Source organism: Macaca fascicularis, chromosome 1 (assembly GCF_037993035.2).
Source record: "Macaca fascicularis isolate 582-1 chromosome 1, T2T-MFA8v1.1".
NCBI lineage: Eukaryota > Metazoa > Chordata > Mammalia > Primates > Cercopithecidae > Macaca > Macaca fascicularis.
The window spans coordinates 126,556,103-126,580,407 of record NC_088375.1 but is presented as its reverse complement, the minus strand read 5'-3'; the positions used below and the strand labels follow the sequence as shown (position 1 = coordinate 126,580,407).

The following is a 24,305-nucleotide window of genomic DNA, read 5'->3' as shown; positions in this document are numbered from 1 at the left end:
AAAACCTGCATTTAGACTGGTTCTGGCAAACCAAGTGACCTTGGTCAAACCATTATATACACATCAGAGGACTTAGACTGCTCATTTTTAAAACCAAGTTGCTGAACTAGAATTATCTGTAAGATTTTTTCAGCACTATAATTGTATATCACTCTTTCAACAATAAAGCTGGCCGGGCGCAGTGGCTCATGCCTGTAATCCCAACGCTTTGGGAGGCAGAGGTGGGCAGATCACCTGAGGTTAGGAGTTCAAGACCAGCCTGGCCAACATGGCAAAACCCCATCTTTACTAAAAATACAAAATTAGCTGGGCATGGTGGTATGTGCCTGTAATCTCAGCTACTCAGGAGGAGGCTGAGGCAGGAGAATCGCTTGAACCCAGGAAGTGGAGGTTGCAGTGAGCTGAGATCACGCCACTGCACTCCAGTCTGGGCGAGAGAGACTCCATCTCAAAAAAATAAACAAACAAAAAAAACAAAACAATAAACTGAATTGCCACAATGGTTCATTCAAATAGGACCATTCTAGTCCAAGATTAATATGGTTTTTTAGTTACTGAACCCATGTTTTACAATATTTACTACTGCAAACTTAGCTTTCAACTATGCTTCATTCCCATTTTAACTTATGACCTATATCCCCTTAGACTTAAACAGGCTTAATGAAAAGAAATGGAAACTACAATTTCTACTATAACATGCTGCCTCACAAGCTTATTAGAATAGCATATTAATTAAAAGTCCTTAGGCTCAAAGTCATAATCTAGAAACTCTCTAAACATTTGCATAAATGAAATTTAGCTTGTTGCATTTATATGTAGTTTAAGAAACATTTTATGTCACATTCCCTTTTTTTTTTTTTTTTACATCTAATTCATTTATTTTTCAACAATTACTTATGAAAAATCTTTTTTTTTTTTTTTTTTTTTTGAGACAGGGTCTTGCTTTGTTGCCCAGGCTGGAGTGCAGTGGCATGATCATGGCTTACTGCAGCCTTGGCCCTGCAGGCTCAAGAGATCCTTCCACTTCAGGCTCCCAAGCTGCTGGGAGTACAGGCATGTGCTACTGTGCCCAGCTAATTAAAAAAAAAATTCTGTAGAGATGAGCCTCTATGTTGCCAAGGCTGGTCTTGAACTCCTGGGCCCAAACTATCTGCCCACCTTAGCCTCCCAAAATGCTGGGATTATAGGCCTGAACATTCTTTTCTTAAACAGTGTCTCTGGAAGCACCCAAATCTTTTGTGTTACCACTCATTCTGAGCTCCAGAGCTCTCAATTCCTGCTTCCCCCTTACTGAGGATGAATTAATCGCTATATTTTATGGAATCCCAAAGTACACGTATGGACACACACACAGTTCTATTTGTCATAATAATCTGAACTTATGCATTTCTTGTGTGGCTGACTGAACTAAGTTTACTAACTTTCCTTAGCCAACAAATGCTTTCTCATATTTGAAGGTTTTCTGCTAAACCTACATTTTGGAGTATTGATAAGTGATGGAATTACACTAGACCAACTTTCTCTATGAGGTATGGCCTATATGATTAAGAGAAAGTTGCACTAGTGAACCACAACATTACTGAAAACAGGCTTGCAAAAATAAGCAGATGCTGTGAGTTGGTTGCAAGAGGGGACAAACAGCCTGGGTGCTGCTGGGAACTGAAAAATGTGACTTGAGAGCTTTTGGTTCATCGAAAATGCTCCCCAAGCATACCACTGGTTTCTGGAAACTAGAAACCAAAAAAAAAGGTACTTCTACTCTATAGTGTCCAACTTCTGAGAATTAGAGTTCTCATAGCACCTGGTTCTGAGATTCTAATTTATTAAACATCCACTTCAAGACCCAAAACTCTCTCTGGGAATCAGAAGGCAAAAATGTGCATACAAATGTAACTTGTAAAGTTTGGCACAGTTGCTACTGCTACTTCTAGTAACAAATAGTCATCATAGTAGCGTGTGGAATGGGGTGAACTGAGGACAAGTCAGGGTTCAGGAGGACTGGGTGGTAATGATGAGGACTAGCTGAGCTTGCTGGTACGAAGGGAGAGTTAGGGATTCAGGGTGTCTGGGATTTGGAGGGTTGGAACATGACCAGGTGAATGACAGGAAGCCAAGAGGGTGTTGTTATGAGGCACTGCAAAGAGGTGAATGAAAGCAGCGTCAAGTTGCAGTGAACATGGACAGTAAAAGCCGGGTGGTGAGCCACCTTCTCCAACAGCTCTCTGCTGCTCACGGGCAAGGGCAGCAAAGCCTAAGAAGGAGAGTGCTCTAGGAGTCCGGTGACTGGCATATCTCATATTACAGAAGGTGCAGGGAATTGGAGTAAAAATGGAAAGGCTGACCATAAATTCTGACAGGACTCAGGAGTATAGTCAAGACCAGATGGACCAGGAGAGGAGAGGTATCAGTCAACTAAAGAGCATAGGGAGGATAACGGCTCAGTAGGTGTGAGGGAGGGAGAAGTAGCAAGTCTAGAGGTTAGAGAAGGGAGAGAGAGCAAGCATCTTTACTTTCAGCACTTTAGATGCCCATTAAGCATTTTGATTCTATAGTTTTTGCTCCCTGAACTTTCAAGATATTCAAGAGAATAGAACATCATCTCATGCTCCAGCCTATCCACCAAAGACAGGTACTTTAATATCTTTCCTGACAAATGCAAATGGTACGGCCAGATTTCCAGTACTGACGTTATTAAGGGTCCTACATCATTGTTCAGAATAGCTTTTTGTTAGAGACATCACTGAGATCTGAATATCTTTTCACATTCTTCATCTCACATAACTCTCTCTCCACTCAGTTTTATTTCTCAAACCTTCTTCCTCTGTAGTAACCATTCATGTCTCTGTCCTCTTCTTGGTCTCATCTCTCTCACCCAGCTGCATGTACTTTTGTACCAGTCTTATAACATCCAATAACTTTATTTTTGCATTCTTGCAAAAGCCTGACTCCCAGATGAACCCCATTTTCTCTTTGTCCCCTGAAAATGGGAATTTCATATGATTTATCTCTATGCTTTTGTACCCTGTACAAATGTCTATAGAAAGGAAAGAAATACAAAAGCAAAAATTGACAAATGGGATCTAACTAAACTAAAGAGCTTCTGCACAGTGAAAGAAACTCTCAACAGAGTAAAAAGACAACCTACAGAATGGTAGAAAATTTCTGCAAACTGTGCATCTGACAAAGGCCTAATATCCAGCATCTACAAGGAACTTAAACAAATGTACAAGAAAAACACAAACACCATTAAAAAGTGGGCAAAAAACATGAATAGACAATTCTCAAAAGAAGACATACATGCAGTCAACAAGCATATGAAAAAAAGCTCAACATCACTGATCTTCAGAGAAATGCAAATCGAAACCATAATGAGATACCATCTCATATTAGTCAGAATGGCTATTATTAAAAAGTCAAAAAAAAATATGCTGACAAGGTTATGGAGAAAAAGAAACACTTATACACTGTTGGGAGTGTAAATTAGTTCAACATTTGTGGAAGACAGTGTGGTGATTCCTCAAAGACCTAAAGAAAGAAATACCATTTGACCCAGCAATCCCATTACAGGATATACACCCAAAGGAATATAAATTGTTCTAGTATAAAGACACATGCACACATATGTTCACTGCAGCACTATTCACAATACCAAAGGCATGGAATCAACCTAAATGTCCATCAATGATAGACTGGATACGGAAAATGTGGTACATATACACTGTGGAATACTATGCAGCCATAAAAAACGAATGAGATCATGTCTTTTGCAGATACATGGATAGAGCGGGAGGCCATTATCCTTAGCAAGTTAATGCAGGAACAGAAAACCAAATGCCACATGTTCTCACTTATAAGTGAGAGCTAAATGATGAGATCACATGGGCACATAGAGGGGAACCACACACACTGGGGCCTATCAGACAGTGCAGGGTGAGAAGCGGGAAAGGATCAAGAAAAATAACTAATGGGTACTAGGCTTAATACCCGGGTGATGAAATAATGTGCACCACAAACCCCCATGACACACATTTACCTATGTAACAAACCTGCACATGTCCCCCTGAACTTAAAATAAAAGTTATATATATATGTGCGCACACACACACACATATATATAGTGTGTATATATATATAATTCAACCTAAAAAAAAGAAAGACAAGAGAGAAATACCTTGAGCCATGCACTCACATAAAAAAATTCGTTTTGTGACATTAGTGGCATAATGTACACATCAGCAAAATTAACTATGTATCCAGAAAAGCATTACCCACCTACCAAACTTTAGCCATGCCCATTCACTCTAACACAAATGGCTCCATTCCCATCCACTCTTTTATAAGGGAAAATATGAAGTAAAACCCATACTGTATAGCCTAAAAGGAACACAGGGTCAGAGATTGAGTTTCATTCACATTTGAATACCCAGCATCTACCGCAAAGTCCAACATTTAGCAGACAACGTGATGATTTAAATAACTGCTTCACTTGCACAAATTTCCATGAAAACAGAACCAAACAGAAAGTAGAGGGGCTATAAAATTACCAAAAAGCAAATAATCCACAAACTAATCAGACTATAAAATAACAGAAAACAAGTTTTGTTATTTTAGATGTTTCATTTTAATAGAACAACTTTCAGTGCAAAATAATACAATCTCATTTTACATTTCCAGGCCATGCCTTGTTTTTTGAAAGCACTCTTCCAGTCATTTCCTCATGCAATTTGCCATCTATCCACTGAATCTGGCAGCAGGAATGGGAAACTTCGCCGAATTTGGAATTAGGACAGTTGGACTGAAGTCCTGTCTTCACCACTTCCTGTCTGTGTGACCTTGAGAAAAGCCCTTTAGCCAGGGCACATCTCCATTTCCTCCTCTGTAGAGCAGTGATAAGATCTTATTCTTCCTGTCTCATAGACATGAGGATTGGGGAGGCAGTGGGGAGAAGGAAGGAAATAATCTTACCAAGTACCTACCATGTACCAGGCATTTAAATATTTTCATTCTCACCACAATCCTGCAAAGAAATTCCACAATTTCTTGCCTATCAGATGAGAAAACAGATTCAATAAGTAAAGTAACTTTCCCAGGGACAGTGTTGTTAAGTGCCAGCGCTGGGATTCAATCATTTCTGCCTGATCCCTGATCATGAAACCATAATGCTGCCTAGATGTATAAAACATTTTAGTTGCTATTTGGTGTATTATTGCACATGTAAGCATCCACTGCTATTGCTATAAGTACAGAAGGCAGAGGCAAAGAGAAGGAAACACGAAGGTCACACAGCCTGTCAGAGACAGAGCTGGAACTAGAACCCAAGTCTCCTGACTCCTGACCTTAAGTGTTCCCATTAAACCATGCTGCCCCCATGCTCCCAGGAAAAGGCATAGGGAAGCACAACGCTTGTTTATTCAGACCAGCTGTTACAGATCTATTTTAAGATGGGCACTTTGAAAACCATGGAAGGTGAGTATCAAATGTATCATTAAATATTCCATATTAATTGACCCTTTAAAGAACTCTTATGTGAGTAGCATGCGCTGCTGGCTTCCTGTTAAGCAAGCAACTCGAAAGCTGACTACGCTTCTTGCAACACAGATTTTGAAAGTACATTCAGACAGCAGCACAAAATACAATTTAAAAAATAATTTTACATGGAAATCAAAAGGAACTACTTTGCTGTTGATGGTTCTATCTACTAAATGCCCAAGATTAAGGAAAACCAGAATGTCAACTTGTGACTGGCTTTAACACCATGCAGGGTCTATGTTAACAGAGGATGAAAATATGATAAAATAACGCTCCAAATAATAGCTAACAATAGGTTGTCTGTGAATTTACAAAAAAAAAAAATTATAATAGAAAAAAATGCCATATCAAAGCACATCATTTTAAACAACAGTGTTCCTGCTTCCCAGAGAAATGTAGGCACTCCTAACTCCAGAATAGAGCATTAAACCATGTGCTTGAGACCAGCTGTCACAACGCACAACATTAAAAGGCCAAAAAGGAACAGCTACACTCACTTTGTCTCTTCCCCTCATTAACTTTCCTTAGTTTTCCTGATTTCCTTTCCTTTTCCCATTACATACCTGTCAAAAGTCTAACACCCATTTTATACTGAATAGTGTGATAAATGTGTATGAAATCATCCAGATCAGTATCCTGAGGCAAATTTTTTGTTGTTGTTGTTTTGTTTTTTGAGATGAAGTCTTACTCTGTTGCTCAGGCTGGAGTGTAGTGGCATGATCTTAGCTCACTGCAACCTCCACCTCCCGGGTTCAAACTATTCTCCTGTCCTGAGGCAAAATTTTAACTCAATATCCGACTAGTAAGGAGGTGCTATTAACAACAGCCACAAGGCCAATCAGAACACTGCTCCAAGGGAGCCCCACATGAGAGCAAAATACAATGCAGGGGAAAAATTCATTTCAGTCCTCATTGCAGTTCACATTCAGATGTGCCGATAGCCTTGTGACAAGAATTCAGTTCACTCTTAATGTTCTAAGTTTGGCTCTACTACAAACCATTTGTTAGTGCAAGTTACTAAATCCCTCTTAGCTTCAGAGTATCCACCACATGGGGATAAATAACAGTGCCTGCCTCATGGTGTTGGACAATTAGATGAGACAATGCATGGAAGGTTTTAGTAACTGCCTTGTATGCTTCCACAGAAGCAGTGATAATCATTATAGTAAAAAATAGTTAACATCTATTGGGCACTTGTTTTAAGTCAGTCACATTAATTAATTCAGCTAGCCCTCACAAGAACCCTAGGAGGTAGGTTCTTTTATCTGGCCTATTTTAGCAATGAGGAAGCTAAAGAACAGACAGATAAGACAGGTTTAGTCACTTTCTGAGAGTCACTCAGTTCGTAAGTGGTGAAGTAATGTTACCTGCTATTATTAGTAATGGCACTTAACAAGTATTTTTGGTTTTTAATGACAGTCAGTGCTGACTGTGTTTTTTTTAAATTTGTATACGTTTGAAAAAGTAGTAAATAAAGTGTCACCATTTTCATCCCATTGATGAATTTAATCTATGCCTATTTACGTACGCCTATTAAGTATGACTCCCTGTGTCCATTTCTACTGCTGTATATAAAGGAATTAGCCTATGGCATCCTCAATCAAGTCAAAGCCTGGAAGGGAGACAGATAAGGAAAAAAAACTGCAAAACAGCAAGAAATGCTGCATTCCACCAGACACTGTGGCAGAAAGCAGCATGTGCTCAGCCACACCTGGGAGAAAAGTCAGGGAAGACAATACAAAGATGACTCTTGAACTGAATCTTCGAGTAGACAAATGAAAAAGGAACTTCAAGTACAGAAAAAGGTATATGCAATAGCACAGAGACATTTAACAGCATAGTGTTTTCAAGAAACTGCAAAAAGTTCAGGAGCACAGAGTGGAGAAGAGGTTTGAGAGATGAAGCAGGACAAGACCATGAGCTCTTGCATACTAAGGAGGCTGGATTTTATCCCATGGTCCATCAGGAACCACTAAAGTTATAAGGAGGTTGTCTGATCACCTGCCCCAGTAGCTCAGTTCAAACCCTAGGCATCCTTAGTCACTTTCCATCACACTCAATGTTCATCCACATGTTTCTATCTCTACCTTGAAAATATATCTTACCTCAAATGAAGGGGAGAATGGTATACCTGCATGCAAATGGGAAAGATCCAAGAGAGAAGTGATGATGCAGAAGAGCATCGGGGTAACAGTGAAGGAGAAACTTGCCTTGGCCAGGAGCACTGTTAACTAACTCATAGTGCAGGAGAGAAGGCATCAACTACCAGCACAGATGCAGGAAGGTGGGAGCCTGAGGAAGCTCTCCTCCAATTTTGTTTTTTCTCAGTGGAATAGGAAGTAAGGTTACAAGTTGAGAGAAAGAAGGGAGAAATGGGTGATGAAGGTTTAAGGAAACAAAAAAAAGGTACTACAGAATGACCTGGGAGAGTCAAAAAGTAAATGGTCTCAGGCAGTTCTCAAACTTTTTTTTTCCTCAGGACCCCTTTCCACTCTTAAAACGTGATTGAGAATCCTCAGCAGCTTTTGTTTGAGGTTTCATAGCTATTAATGTTTAACTTATTGGAATTCTAAACTGATAAGCCTTTGAAACATACACAAGCATATATTCTACAGTCAACCACAGCAACGGCATGGGCACTATCACACAGCCTTTGGAAAACTCCTCTATACACACATTACAAAATGAGAATGAGGGGAAATAATCTATCATTATTAAATTATAAATAAAACTATAAACAGAGTTTTGAAATTGTGGGACCCCTAAAAGCATTTCAGGGACTGCCAGTAGTTCTAGACCATTTGGGAGCATTAGAGAAATGTAATCAGATGACTGGATGGCCCAAGATGCCCACTTGAGGTTAGGGATCGTGAACTTAAAGTGTAATGCGGGTTTTCCTCCATTACATTCAGCAGCTCAGTTGAAAGCAGGAAATAAGTAATTCAATAAGTTGAATTTAACCAGGGTTTTGTTTATCCAAACAAGCAGGACAAATCAAGGGAAATCAGGGAATTATAATGGCTATAGCATTTAAGCTACGTAGGAAGAAAATGAAAACTGAAGCAGGCAGTTAAGAGGTGGTAGAAGCAATGAGTTCAAAGGATTGTTGGGTTTTAGATATTAGTAGAATAAACCCGAAAGAAAGGGGTATTAAGAGAGTGGGATGCATGAAACTGAGAAGAGAGAGGGTAACTGGTAATAACTTCCAACTCAGAGTCCAAGACAGAATGTGCTCCCTTTCTCACTAAAATGTGCCCCTTCTTTATGGCACTCCTGTCACCTGATACTGAAACCTGGGTCTCAGCCTAGATACTTTCCAGTCTTTCCCTGTATCTAAAAGGTTGCAAAGTCCCATCCATCCCAACTCATAATTATCACTTTAATCTTTTTTGTTCCTCATAATCCCTCTATTCGCCTCCTTTCTCTGGCCTCATCTTCTGTTGAATGACTTCAGTACCAGTCCTGCTCACACCTACTTTCATCCCATCCAATCCCCCCCTCTCTATTGGGAGTGAACTTTCTACAATGATCAGACTTCATACCTATGGAGCAACTGTAACTATAGAGGCAGAGGTGTAAAACAGGCAGACTGAGGCTGTCAGTATGAATTTGGGATTCAGCAAGGTAGGTACTACCGCAGATATCATGAGATGCTACAGGGAGGCGAATATGAAATGAAAACACAACTAAAGAGAAAACTCTAAAATGTTTAAGACATTTTTCAATAAAGAGAAGCTAGCAAACAAACAAACAAACAAAAACTGAGAAGGAATAATAAGAGGTACAAGAGAACCAGGAGAGTATGGTGTGGTGAGAGTAAAGGGAAGAGAGAGTTTTAGGAGAAGGGGAATGATCACTAACGTCAATTGCCACAGAGGATTCGAGAATAATAAAAACAATCCACTGTATTTGAAAATTAGAAAATATGTGGTGATCTATACTAGATCAACTCCATTTGTATTGCAAACATGATATAATTTTCTCTATCTTAAAAAAAAAAAAAAAAAAAAAAAAAAAAGACACCGTCTCATTTCCTCACTCTGGCAAGCCATGGAATTGTACCTCACCAAGAGGGTTTCAGTACTTCAGTGCCTTACCCCAGGCTCTGTTTTCTAGAGAATCTAGGTTAAGCTAACCATCGTGCAGACAGAACAAGTGCTTAAGATGCCTAAAGATGCCATAACTACTTTACATGAAAAGATCCTGATTGGTGTTGAGTTTAAAATTATGCTGGCAGATTATCCAAGAAAATAACCTAACAAATTGCAAAGAGGTTACTGACTTCTGAGAAGACTAAGGAATGACACTATTCTGAACAAACTGACTAAAAATGTTACTAGGCACACCATTCTTTTTGGAAAATGACAGTTCTTCCTCCTTCCCTTTTGTATAACCCAAAAATCTGTAAGTCACACCACCTTGTATGGGAGGAGGGAGTGTGTAGACATGTATTTGGAATGCATACCTCAATGCTAAAACTAATAATCATAGTTGTTTAAAACAATGTATGGTTGTGTATAGCAGAAACTATTTAACCCTTTATTTAAAATAATAACAGCAGCATCAAAACTCAATTTAGAAGGAAATCTCACAGGCAATAGTGATTAATCATTTTAGAAATGCTGCATCACCAATACTAGGTGTTCAAAGGGCAACACTATGAAAACACATGGCAATCAATGACTCTAAGTTCCAGTGGTATTCAGAATAGTCACAATCTGAACAAAAAGAAGACTTTAAAACACTTTAAATTTTACTTATATTTTCTTTATTATTATACTTTAAGTTCTGGAATACATGTGCAGTACGTGCAGGTTTGTTACATAGGTATACATGTGCCATGGTGGTTTGCTGCACCCATCAACCTGTCATCTCCGTTATGTATTTCTCCTAATGCTATCCTTCCCCTTGTCCCCCAACCCCCGACAGGCCTCGGTGTGTGATGTTCCCCTCCCTGTGCCCGTGTGTTCTCATTCTTCATACACAGAGATACCTTTTCACACACATACACATCTACACAAGAGCACCAGATGAGAAAATCTGTCCATCTAAAGGAGCTCTTTTAATAGGTATAAAATAAGAATTGTGTAATAAGAAAATAAACTATATCTAGGCTGGGCACAGTGGCTTACAGCTGTAATCCCAGCACTTTTGGGAGGCCAAGACGGCCTGATGACCTGAGATCAGGAGTTCAAGACCAGATTGGCCAACATGGTAAAACCCCATCTCTATTAAAAATATAAAAATTAGCCAGGCATGGTGGCACACACCTGTAATCTTAGCTACCTGGGAGGCTAGGGCAGGAGAACTGGTTGAACCCAGGAGGCAGATCTCGCCACTGGGTTCAACCAGTGAGCCAAGATATCGCCACTGCACTCCAGCCTGGGTGACGGAGCAAGACTCTGTCTCTAAAATTAATTAATTAATTAATTAACCCATATCTTGATTTCTTTTCCCCTAGTAGCCACTACCCCATTTTCCTGTTCTCTTTACAGCAAAATTACTCCCTAAATAGATGTCTATATTGCTGTCTCAACCCTCTCTTATTATCAGGTGTTTGCCCACCACATCACCAAATCTGGTTTTGTCAAGGTCACCAAGGAACCTTACATTGTTTAAATCTTCTATCCTCAGTCCTTATTTCACTTGATCAGCAGCATTTGACATGTCATCACTCCTTCCAGAAATACTCTGTTCACTTGGTTTCCCTCCTACCTCATGGCCACTGCCTCTTAACTCCTTCACAGGTTCTCCCCATCTCTCTACCCTCAAGAATAGGCATGCCCCAATGGCTCACTCAGACTTTTTCTTCTTTCTTCACTACTTCCTGCATGGTATCACCCAGTCTCATGATTTTAAATACCATCTTCACCTTGATGACTTCAAACTTTATACCTACATCTCCAACTCCTTGCTAGGCATATCCATCTAGATGTCTACTAGGCATTTCAATCATAACTAGCTCCAGATATTCCTTCCCATCTCCCCACATACACCCCAACACCATACTTCCTCTAGTCTTCTCCATCTCAGTGAATGGGAACTTCATCATCCAGTTTCTCAGGTCAAAAATTCTGGAGACAAACTTGACTCCTCTCTTCTCACATCCCTAATCTAGTCCATCAATAAATCCCTGCTGGCTCCACCTTCGGAATATATTCAGAGCCTACTCTTCTCACCATCTGCCCTGCTATTGCTCTGGTAAGAGTTGCCATTATCTCTTGTCTGAATGATGTATTAGCCTGGCCACTTCTATCCTTGCTGCTCTCCAGTCTGCTCTCAATGTGGTAGCCAAAGTAACTGTAGGAAAGGTAAATCAGGGCTGGGTGCAGCAGCTCATACCTGTAATCCTAACATTTTGGGAGGCCAAGGCAGGTGGACTGACTGAGCTCAGAAGTTGGAGACCACTCCAGGCAACACAGTGAAACCCCCTCTCTACTAAAATACAAAAAAGTAGCCAGGAGTAGTGGCACGTGCCTGTAGTCCCAGCTACTCAGGAGGCTCAGGAATGAGAAACACTTGAGCGTGGGAGGCAGAGGCTGCAGTGAGCTGAGATCGGGCCACTGCACTCCAACCTGGGCTACACAGTTAAGACTCCATCTCAAAAAAGAAAAGAAAAGGTAAATCAGGCCATGTCACTCCTCTGCTCAACCCTCTGTTGACCTCTCCTTTCACTCAAAGTGAAATCCAAAGTCCTTAAAGTGGCCGACAAGTCCTAAAAATCGAGCTTCCATTTTCTCTCTGACTTCATGTTTCCCACTCTTTCCCACACTCACTCTCCTCCAGCCATACTGACCCTGCTGTTCCTCCAGTATGCCTGCCATTTAATGACCTCAGGAGCTTTGCATTTGGTATTCCCTCCGCCAGGAATATTCTTTTTTCCAAACATTGACATTCCCGTGTTCCCTCACTCACTTCAGGTCCCACGTAATTGTCACTCCCTCAGAGAGGACTTTCTTGACTACCTTCTATAAAATTGTATTACATTTCTTTCTAGCTAACTCAGCTTCAAATGGGTTCATAGCACATTATATACAAATATATATATAATTATATATAAAATTATAAATATATAAATACATTATATAGTCATTTATTTATGGTTCAACTCTACTAAAATCCAAATCCCTTTAGGGCAGGGACTTTGTTGAGTTTGTCCAAGACAGTGTTTAAAACAGTCCCTGGAACATAGTAGGAACAAGTAAATATTCATTGAAGGAATCCTTGAAGTCTGAATTATTCATTTAGACAATTCATAGTTTACATATACTGTCCACAGTGGCCAGTAAACTCACTGAATGTATTACCCCTACTATAAAGCATAGTATAAAGCAAAATTTTAAGTTTCAAACTAAGACTAAGGTACTCTCATTCATGATAGATCTAGGGGTGGTTATAGGCATTCATGAAGATCTTCTTAAACACTAAAAGTGACATCAAGCCAATAACTCATGTTCTTCCACAGGCACACCCCCCACCCTGCCCCAACCCCAGCATGTGCCGCCCACCCAGTACAGCTATCACCAGTAGGCTCTTCTCTTCCGGAATCATTCACGTGCTTTGTGTCCTGGCTAGAATACTGTTTGGGATGAAAAATAAATCTCAAATATAGACACTAAAATCTAACGTATTCAGACACCAAATTTCTTAGATATTTACTGGCCAACTGCATTTTACTTAACTGTATTCTATAATAAGAAGAACATGTTAAATGTATAACTAAATGTGATTAATGTTTACCTTTTTAACCCATCATAAATAAAAACAAAAGCTAAATCAGCATGAAAACAAATTATTATTTTTGAACTGAAGATCATCCTCTTACCAGGATGGCAAGATCAAAAACAAACTGATGTCCACAGCCAGAAAGAACAATAAATAAGAAAACTGGGATCCCATCCATGCTTTTATTTTGAAAGATAATCAACTAACTTGTTAAGATTCCAAGAATCAGACCTATAATTGAGCAGTCATTATTTGCAGTTATTTATTTTTTTAAATGCAAACAAGGCAGAAGGCTAACAAATAATAGAAAGGCATCCCATTCACTGGAATAAACACTCATTTTAAAAGCCTGGTCATTTTATAGCCTCTTTCAGGAAAGCTAAACAGCCTACAAACAAAACATCAATAAATTAAAATTTCCTTTGTCAACATCTGCTCTTTACAGTCTCAATATGTCACAAAAGTCTGAAGTGACAGCTTCCAGTTATTTCTCAGCTTAGGAGATCATGTGCTATAAAAAACAGTCTATTTCAAATTAATACCTTCAACAGAACCTAAGTCAAGTAGACAGAATGACTCTCAGACACACCAAAAAGCCACAACTACTAGTAATGACATCTCTAATGCCAGGGGAATACATTCTCCTGGGACATGACAGGTTTGTACCAGGTTAATAGCTTATTCACTACAGCTAGAACCTGTTCCAAGAAAGCTATGAGTAGTTAGAGGCAAAATGTTTAGGGATATCAGCCCAAAGGAACCGGTAGGCCTCTACAATTCTTTTAAAATTTCTATTGAAATCTATCACTCTTAGTATAACAATAGCAGAAAAAATGTTTTACATAATTTTGCTAATAGTAAACATTTATTAAGTACATATTAAGTACATGTGCTAGGCACTATAAGCATGTTAAATATGTCAAGTTGTTTCATAAAATCATTTCATAAATCTCATTTAAGGATTTAATGAGAACCTGCATGATACAAACTCATCTGCCTAGCATCCACTTGTTCAGCAGCCTTGCCTCTCTGCAATGAGGCCAAGAACCAAGAGGAAAGCAAAAACAGACATCACCAGGTTCAGGTACTAGCCTTCTAGGATTCACATTTGAGGGAAGTACCCTCTCATAGGACATTACAGGAGAAACTGTACTTAATTTGGAACCAGAAACCTCAGGGTTGAACAAACTTAAGAAATCAAAAGTGCAACGGCACAAAGAAGGTCATCAGCTGTCCTACTTACCTTATTATAACCCAGTGATTTATCATCTGATGGCATAGTGTAATAATTCCTTTAGGGCAAGTATCCTGGTTTGCTCATTGTGCTACCTACCCCCAGTAGGGAACAGAACCCTTAGAGCATTGTATGTGCTCGATTTTCATTAATGATGCTTGTAATGACAACCTTTGGTCATCAGAAAGATTAAATTGCATCTAACATACTATAAGATGAGAAGAGCGAAACACATTCAAAACAATTCTCATCCATTGTTAGCATTAAAATAAAGGCTTCAAGGTTTAAAAAGGGCTCTTCGGCTGTCCAGAAAACGTGATTATTGAGAGCAACTGCTGAGAGTTCCGGGAAACAAGTTCCAGGAAATGTGCACAGTACTGTATTCCCTGCTTGGTGGGCCAAGGCATCCTGACCCACGATGCCTCCTGAGGCTACAGGCCAAGTGGAAAATGGGAATGTGTAAGAGTAGCTAACTGATTGCAGCTCCCACCATAATAGAAAAGTCTGCTAAACCCCTCAAAGGAATATCCAGAGTTGAGACAACTCTGAAGAGGTACCGAGAGGTAGCAATCACCATGGAGGTTTACGGGGGTATAAAATAATTTATCTCACTTTTAAATACATATGGCTCTCCCTACTTCCATGCTTGTTCTTTCTTAGGGACTGCCCAGCAGCAGGTTGAAGGCAAACAGGCAAGGAATGCAGAATCTGAAGTGCAGAGACCCTGATGAAACACTGACACCAAGAATCAGAGATGACTGTGTGTGCTCTAACTTTAAATACATACTTATTAAATCATATAAAGTCCGTTCCTTCTTAAAAGGCACTGCTCTGGTTGCTAAGTAGCTGAGGCTCTGCGTCATAGAGGATTAGTGCTGAAATGTGTCATGGAGAGGGCTCTGTCCTCTCCCTTTTAAGTTGAAAGCGGTTTGGTTTTTTTTGTTTTAACATTCTGAAAGAGAAAGAGGCTGTGAACCAAGTTTAACATCCTTCTCTACAAAAATTTTCCGACAGGAAAAATAAACTACTTTTCCACTGAACTGTGACTTCTGAGCTGACTCTAGGGTGCACCCAACTTTCCAGAGGTGCCTGGCTTACCCCTCAAAGAGGCAGCGCCAGTCCCAGGAGCCGACCGGCACCACAGCACCTGAGCAGGGCACTGCAGGAAGGAAAGCGGAATCTCTAGTGAAACTTCTCATTTCCTGTCACTGCTGAGAGAGGCTGGACTCGCTCCTTCTCACATGGTTTAGGAAGAGCTGTAAACCGGAGCTTGCCGTCTGGCCACCAGCTCAGGGGTCCTGGGGGCGGCCTCTGGGTTCTGCTCCCTGTTCTTCCCTTTGACCAGCGTCACTCCTGGACAGATAACGGGACCAAACGCCCTTCACTTCCTCGAGTCCTCATTTATGTCATGGTTCCTCTTTCAAGAAAACATGAGTACAAGACGCAAAGCAAAAGAAAAGACTAAAAGCAAATTACCCCATCACCTCCCCTTCGTTATTATAGAAGAGCTTGATCAAATTCCCTTTGTCGCGCCACACACACACAGAGTAGGTGAAGGGCACCCTAAGACAACTTATTTCTTTCCCGCCTCACAGAAAGCCTTTACGAAATCCTCACACCATCTCCGGACGCAAGGCTTTCGCATTCAGCTTGAGGAGCTAAACCATTTCAAGTCAAGGTAGGAAAAGCCAAAGTGGTGCCGAAGTGGTCCCAAAGCAGAAGGCTGGGAGGCAGAGCAAGCTCAGCGCACCTAGACGTTTGCATTTACACAAAGAAATTAGCCGCATGATTAATGGGAGCTGCCGGCTGGAGGCGGGGCGCCCGCGCCGGCCTCCTCACCTGGGACATCTGCGGCCTCAGGTTGATCTCCTTCAGGTTGATGGAGTGCGCCCGGAGGTTGTTAAGCAGCTGGCAGAGCAGGACTCCATCGCGGAGGGTCTGCGCCAGGTCGAATACCTGCGCCGAGTCCCAGGTCACTCGGTGGTTGGCGGGCAGCACCTTGCAATGGATGAGCCACTGCGCACACTGCTTCCACGGCTCCATGCCCGACGGCTCTGGGACGCGGCCCGGCCGGGGCGGGCGGCGAGGATGCGGCCGCCGCCGCCGCCGCCGCGGTTCCTCCGCGCCCCGCCGACGCCAGCAGCCGCCTGCCCTTTCCCCGAGCGGGATCGAGGGAGCAGGCGCCGCGGCCGGCGGGTCGCGGGCGCCGCGCTGGGCTCGGCTCCGGTCCCGGCCCGGGTGCGCCGCGACCCGGCCGCCGCTGCAGCGAGTCCCGCGCGCTCTCCGTGCGCCCCGGCCGGCTCGGCGGCGGCTGCCGCGCACAGGCTTCCGACTCCAGCGCCCGGCCCGCCACTGAGCATGCCCAGCGCGCCGGCCGGTCTCGCTGCGGTCCGCGAGTCCCCAGAGGCGCGGGTGGGAGCGCGCCGGCGGCCAGGGCTGGGGTCGGTGGCCGAGGGCGGGGCGCGGGGGAGGGGCCGGCGGAGGGGGGCGGCGGCCACAAAGGGGATCCCGCGCCCCCGCCTGCAGCTTCACGGGGCTCACGCAACCCCCGGCGTCCTGGGGCTTCTCTCGGGGCGGTTTCCCGGCTTTGAGGGGAGTGTGGCTGAATACTGGAATAGGATAGGGTCCCCCAGGAACCCCTATAAACAAATGCTCAAAGGAGCGACCGATTAATTGGTGCACCCAGACTCCCCAGAGAAATGAAAAAAGTGCCCAAAGCATCAGTAGAGCACGGCGCTTAAAGTTTTAGAGATCGTCGCCCCCTCGCCCCTTGCAGCTCTATCCCCTCCATTCTCTATAGCTGATTCCTCAACCTATTCCTCCTAGTTGCCCCTGGTGGTGTTTTGGCACCCTAAAAGTGAGTGAGAGTGCGTGTGTGGAGACGCCTGCAGAAACCGCCCCCATCCCTGAGCCTATTTCCTCGCAAGGTGATTTTCACTTGGAGCTGGTTTCCCCCTCCCCTGTCAGGCTCGGAACCGTTCGCCGTTGCAGTTCTGGCTCTTTTGCTGACCCCACAAAAACCTGCCTGAGAAAGGCCTGTGCCACGGTGCTAAACTGCGCATGCGTCGGCGACTGGCGGCCGGGTTTGAGAGCAAAACGCCCTGGGCAGCTCCTGGCGGGCAGTTCTGGGATCTTTAGTGAAAGTTGGAAGTAGACCCCGAGAACTTTTGCGCAGTACACAAGCAGTGCATTCGTGTTTCTTAAGTAAATCTTTTGGAGACTCTAAACCGTACCCCTTTTACTCCCACTGCACACTGCCCCTCAAAACCACAATTAATGTTTAAATTATTTGTGGCAAGATATTGCCACATTGAATTCTTGCTGTGCGATATGAATGTGGTCCTTCGTCAACCTTTTGAGATGCATTCACTTAAAATTAGAAAATAGGCCGGTGCCGTAGCTCACGCCTGTAATCCCCGCACTTTAGAAGGCCAATGCGGGGAGATCACGAGGTCAGGAGATCAAGATCATCCTGGTTAACACGCTGAAAACCTGTCTCTACGAAAAATACAAAAAATTAGCCGGGCGTGGTGGCACGCGCCTGTAGTCCCAGCTACTCGGGAGACTGAGGCAGGAGAATCGCTTGAACCCGTGAGGCGGAGGTTGCAGTGAGCTGAGATGGAGCCACTGCACTCCAGCCTGGACCACAGAGCCAGACTCCGTCTCAAAAAAAAAAAAAAAAAAAAGATGGGATTTTGGATAATTTAATTATATTTCTGTAGCCCAACTTTTTTATTACGAACCATACTTTATAAGCAGGCCAAAATATTATTTTTAAAAGAATGATCTGTTCAGGACAGGGATTGCGTCCTTTTTCACTTGGCTGTGACAAGGATAGCACACTGTGTACACTCAGCGCTGAACAATAAATCAGCCTGAGGATTTCCTTTCCTCACACGCATCCTTCCCTAGCAATTTCCTCTTGTGTTCAGTGCGGATTCCATCAATAGCACGTCGTTTCCTAGGCCATAAATTTGGCAAGTAAATCATACTAAACTCTACATACCTTTAGAACCAAAATCCAACACATCTGAATCACCACTTAACAGAGTCTTTCATAAAGAGAAATTAGAAAGAAATTTCATTAATTGGGACGAAATTTACACTAAAACTATGAATTTTGATTCAGGTAGCATCAGATCACCTTTGGATATTGGAGAATATTTCCAAAATCCAGATTATATACACTATCCCAGGACGCAAATCTGAATTTAGAGCCGGAGCTGTACTGCTTTCTAGCAACATGACCTTGGACAAATTCTCTACCCTTCAGTTTCCGAAGATATGAAATAAGAATTTTTTTTTTTTTTTTTTTTTCCTGAGAAAGAGTCTCGCTCTGTCGCCCAGGCTGGAGTGCAGTGGTGCTATCTCGGCTCACTGCAAGCTCCACCTCCTGGGTTCACACCATTCTCCTGCCTCCACACCATTCTCCCCTCTCAGCCTCCTGAGTAGCTGGGACTACAAGCGCCCCCCACCAGGCCTGGCTAATTTTTTTTCTTTTTTTTCTTAGTAGAGATGAGGTTTCACCATGTTAGCCAGAATGGTCTCAATCTCCTGACCCGGTGATCTGCCCACCTCGGCCTCCCAAAATGCTGGGATTACAGGCGTGAACCACCACGTCTGGCCATAAGAAGTAATTTCTAACTAATAGGGTTGTTGTCAGGATCAAATGATACAAGGTCTTGCTATTCAAAATGCAGCCTGTGGACAGTGGCATCACCTTGAACTTGTCAGCACTGTAGCCATTTGGCCTCTACTCTCATACTGAATGAACCAGAACCTGAATTTTAAGATCTCCATATCCCCTGTATTTCCATCGAAACCTAAGAAGCACTGATACAATGCATAGAATGTGTGGTGCCTGATAATAAGAGCTCAGTAAATATTACCCAATAGTAGCCACTTTTCATTCACAAGTGGCAACAATGACCAAATATTCTATTTCACTTCTCTATATATAATATAATATATGACTTCAAAACATAATGCTTCTCAAATATAGTAAACCACAGAGCTGATAGAAGGGGAACAGGAAAATATATGGAAGGCCTAGAAGAAAAGGAGGTTAGTGGAGACACGGGATTCTTCATGTAAACAAGGAGCTAAGTGCCAATAGGTGACTCATGTGGAAGACATTTAAGTGTCAGAAATTGGTGCAATAAAAATGCAATGGGCTTCTCACCTGAGTTATCCTTACTAAAGGAAAAAATTGCAGTCTTTTCCCTTTACCTTTTTTTTTTTTTTTTTTTTTTTTTTTTTTTTGGAGACAGAGTCTTACTCCGTCACCCAGGCTGGAGTGCAGTAGATCTCGACTCACTTCAACATCCACCTCCCGGGTTCAAGCTATTCTCCTGCCTCAGCCTCCTGAGTAGCTGGGACTACAGGCATGCTGCCACACCTGGCTAATTTTTGTGGGACCTTTTGGGGCCCAGCCCTTGTCCCAACAAACCACTGACCTTGGCCTCCAGGTCTGCCCTGGCTGGTCATCAGAGCAGTAGGTGAGAGCAGGAGGCAGAAGCTGGGGAGGACAAGGGAGAGAGAGTGGGGTCCAGTGCAGGTAACAGGGCTCTGTCACCCAGGCTGGAGTACAGTGGTGCGATCTCGGCTCACTGCAACCTCCACCTCCTGGGTTCAAGCGATTCTCCTGCCTCAGCCTCCTCAGTAGCTAGGACTACAGGCATGCACCATCACACCCAGCCAATTTTTGTATTTTTAGTAGAGACGGGGTTTCACCATGTGGCCAGGCTGGTCTTGAACTCATGACCTCAAGTGATCCGCCCACCTCGGTCTCCGAAAGTGCAGGGATTACAGGTGTGAGCCATCGCACTGGCCTCCCTTTGCAATCTTAAAGGAAATGTTCCACCTAGTGAAGGCAAGTTGGGAAATAGAGACCAACTCGTCAGTGGCAACTCCTCGCTAATCGTAGTACCTAGTGTTCTTGTGGCGTGCAAGAGGGCCTTTCTTGCGTATCTGACGTGGACTTCAGGACCCGTCCTGTGGTCCTACTGCCCTTGAGTCCTTCATAGCCCCTGTAGCACATCCACCCTCTATCATTTGCTGAATGCCCACTATGTGTGAAGCACTCTCCTGGGCACTTTACACGCACTGTCTGCGAGTGAGAAGATGCTCTCCCACCCATTTTAATGAAGAAGCTAGAGATCAACAGAGTTAAGCATATTGCTCTTTATTAGGGAACTCGATGAAAGGATGAGCTTGTGTCTCCACATCTGTGCTTCTGTTCAGAGCTGTGGCTCACCATTAAAATAATTGCCTTATCAAGCTTAATTACTGGTTTTTTTTTTTTTTTTTATTTTTTTTTTTTGAGACGGAGTCTCGCTCTGTCGCCCAGGCTGGAGTGCAGTGGCGCGATCTCGGCTCACTGCAAGCTCTGCCTCCCGGGTTCACGCCATTCTCCTGCCTCAGCCTCCCGAGTAGCTGGGACTACAGGCGCCCACAACCGCGCCCGGCTAATTTTTTTTTGTATTTTTAGTAGAGACGGGGTTTCACCGTGGTCTCGATCTCCTGACCTTGTGATCCGCCCGCCTCGGCCTCCCAAAGTGCTGGGATTACAGGCGTGAGCCACCGCGCCCGGCCCTAATTACTGGTTTAAACATCGTTCTCCCTGCTAGACTGAAACACCTTGAAGGCAGGGGTGGTAACTCATTCATCTTCAAATTCCCAGAACCAACCTTGGTGCCTGTCACATAACAAAAAATAAATATTAGTTTGGTGAGTAAATAAATGAATAAACTATGTTAACCCTCTTGCTCTCCCTCCATCCCCTGTCTGCCTTTCTATCCTGCCTTTCTGGCGGTGAAAAGATCAGGAAGGATTTGCCAGCATTACCTGTACAAGGCATAAGAGCAACATGAAAAAAGATCTGCTTTTTTTTTTTTTTTTTTTTTTTTTTTTTGAGCCGGAGTGTTACTCTTGTCACCCAGGCTGGAGTGCAGTGGCACGATCTCGGCTCACTGCAACCTCTGCCTCCCAGATTCAAGCAATTCTCCTGCCTCGGCCTCCTGAGTAGCTGGGATTACAGACGCCTGCCACCATACCTGGCTAATTTTTGTACTTTTAGTAGAGACAGGTTTCTCCATGTTGGCCAGGCTGGTCTCAAACTCCTGACCTCAGGTGATTCGCCCACTTCATCCTCCCAAAATGCTGGGATTACAGGCGTGAGCCACCGTGCCTGGCCCTGCTTTTTTTGTGTGTGTCTCACTGGTCTTTCTGGGCCCTCCAAGATGAGCAGGCTGCCCTCTGTTTCTCTGTTGTATCACAGTGTTGTTTGGATCTTGGCTTCAGCTCTACACTGTATAGAAACGGGAAATGGAGTAAGTGGCATCCTGAGCTGCAGGAAGACAAGCACAACAGATTATGGATATCACATACTAGGTCCCTTGCCATGTTCAAAATTATGTCCTATGTCATAGGATGTTCCACATCAGGCCGAATGTACCAAAAAACTGTGAAGTAAAGGATCTGAAAGCCACATCAATTCATTGCCTGCTCCATGTGTATTGTCACTCCAATCCTTACTGATTTTTTTTTTCTTATTATTCTTCCAACTCTTGAATTTACAAAGACATTAAGATCTACCTACCACCAGGAAAGTCAGAAAAACAATTTTTTTTTTTTTTTTGAGACGGAATCTCACTCTGTCGCCCGGGCTGGAGTTCAGTGGCGCAATCTCAGCTCACTGTGACCTCCACCTCCCAGGTTCAAGTGATTTCTCCTGCCTCAGCTTCCCCAATAGCTGGGATTACAGGCACATGCCTGGCTAATTTTTGTATTTTTAGTAGAGACAGAGTTTTACCATGTTGGCCAGGCTGGTCTTGAACTCCTGACCTCAGGTTATCTGCCCGCCCTGGCCTCCCAAAGTGCTGGGATTACAGGCGTGAGCCGATGCGCCCAGCCTTTTTCTTTATTACTCATTGTATTTCTTATTTTATGTCATAAGTAAATCATGGATGGTACATAACCTATCGAAGATAAATCAGTTTATGAAAGAATTAAAGATGCAGAAATATAAATATTGTAAACTGCAAACTGAAATCCAGACTGCTGGATTAATTTCCTTCAACTACAATCAAATGTAGTTTGGTTTCACATAAACATTAGGGATGTGGGCTTTACATTTCTGGTCATTTGATACTGTCTTTAGAGTAAATACCAGAAAAGTATTGGAGGGATAGAATAAGATTTCTATAACATTCCTTTAATAAATGTATGCAAATCAGTGTGAATTTAAAGATTTTGGAATTAGGTACAACTGAGCAGGGTCTTGTTAGGATCACAGGATTTCTTTTCTCTTCTGACATGTTCAAGTCCTTGATTATAATAATAACAGTAACAACAATAGTGACAATAACCTTTACTCTAAATGGCACTTACCATCTAACAGAAGAAATTTACTTGAGATAGTTTATGACACAAAAAGCTTCCAATTCTGGAGGCCGAGGAGGTGAATCACCTGAGGTCAGGAGTTCAAGACCAGCCTGACCAACATGGTGAAACCTCGCCTCTACTAAAAATACAAAAAATTAGCCGGGCGTGGTGGCAATTGCCTGTGGTCCCAGCTACTCAGGAGGTTGAGGCAAGAGAATCACTTGAATCCAGGAGACGGAGGTTGCAGTGAGCCAAGATTGTGCCATTGCACTCCAGCCTGGGCGACAAGAGCAAAACTCCATTAAAAATAAATAAATAAATAAATAAATAAATAAATAAAAGCTTCCAAAGAAGCAGCTTTAAAAGGAGGATTAGAACATGACTGTAAGTCTATGTGTTACAAAGGATGGATTAATAAAAGACTGACTAACTGATGTCCAAATAAATGAAATAATGAAATAAAAGGAAATACAAATGTTCTTCCCACTCTGTGAGTATATACCCCCCCCCCCCACACACACACACACACGCACACAGAAAATTAGGCTCCAAAGATTTACTTCACTGAGCTAATTGCACCTCAGCTGGGTCTTTTCAAAGTCTGGTTCACATTAAACATTCTGCAGCTCTCAAGCCATGATTAGATATTAGTCCATTTTCAGAACATTAGCGGTGATACACACATATGTTATGTTTTAAAGATAACTAAGGAGGTTAAACTTACAGGGAAAAGCTAAAGAGCTCTATGTATTCCTGTCAACAACTAAGGACCTTAATCTAATTTGCAGAATATTTAAATCCATTTGCATGTTGGAATAAACAAATTACCAAGGAGAAAGCTCTTTATACAGAGATTGTGAATTTTAAAATCCAATGCAAAGAAACTTTTGTGGAAAGTCCTTGATGTCCCTTTTTCCACACAATCCTGTGTATATCACAATCATTAGACTAAGTTTTTTGCAGAATAATTATCTCTTTAAGAGTCTGAGACCACAACTACCACCATCCTCCTTGCTCCAACCCTGACTATCTTTGAGGTCCTTGGAAACAGAGATGGTACCGTATTCATGTCATTACTCCAACGCCTGGCACTTAGTAGAGGATGGATGGATAACTGGATGGATGAAGGGGTGGGTGGATGAACAAATGAGATGAAAAGGGATGTAAACCATGTTATTATAGTAATGATGAGAGAGGAGAAAATTTCACTTACCATTTTGGCATGTCACTCAGATTTATTCCTGCCACCAACAATGTCCTTGGAAAAATAAAGTGATTCTGAAGGATAGATCGGGTTTACCTATTTGTTGAGTATATTATGAGCACTGACAACTAGCTATTGAACTACCTACTTCATATGTATGCTTTTATTTGATTCTCGTAACCTCTCTGAGGTGTTACTATTATTGACCTCATTTTGTAAATGAGGAAA

The 24,305-nt window shown here is 42.5% G+C and overlaps 1 protein-coding gene across 6 annotated transcripts in view; it reads right to left on the bottom strand.

Moving 5' to 3' along the window:
* The window catches only part of VAV3 (vav guanine nucleotide exchange factor 3), a 398,293-nt gene extending 381,451 nt beyond the window's left edge, over positions 1-16,842 (bottom strand). For all 6 annotated transcript variants that reach the window (XM_065548736.1, XM_074000525.1, XM_065548740.1 and 3 more), the window contains exon 1: positions 16,328-16,842. In XM_065548736.1, the coding sequence (XP_065404808.1) occupies positions 16,328-16,531 (204 nt within the window). In that variant the 5' untranslated portion in view covers positions 16,532-16,842. The remainder of the gene's footprint in view (positions 1-16,327) is intronic.
* Between the last annotated feature and the right edge of the window lie 7,463 nt (positions 16,843-24,305).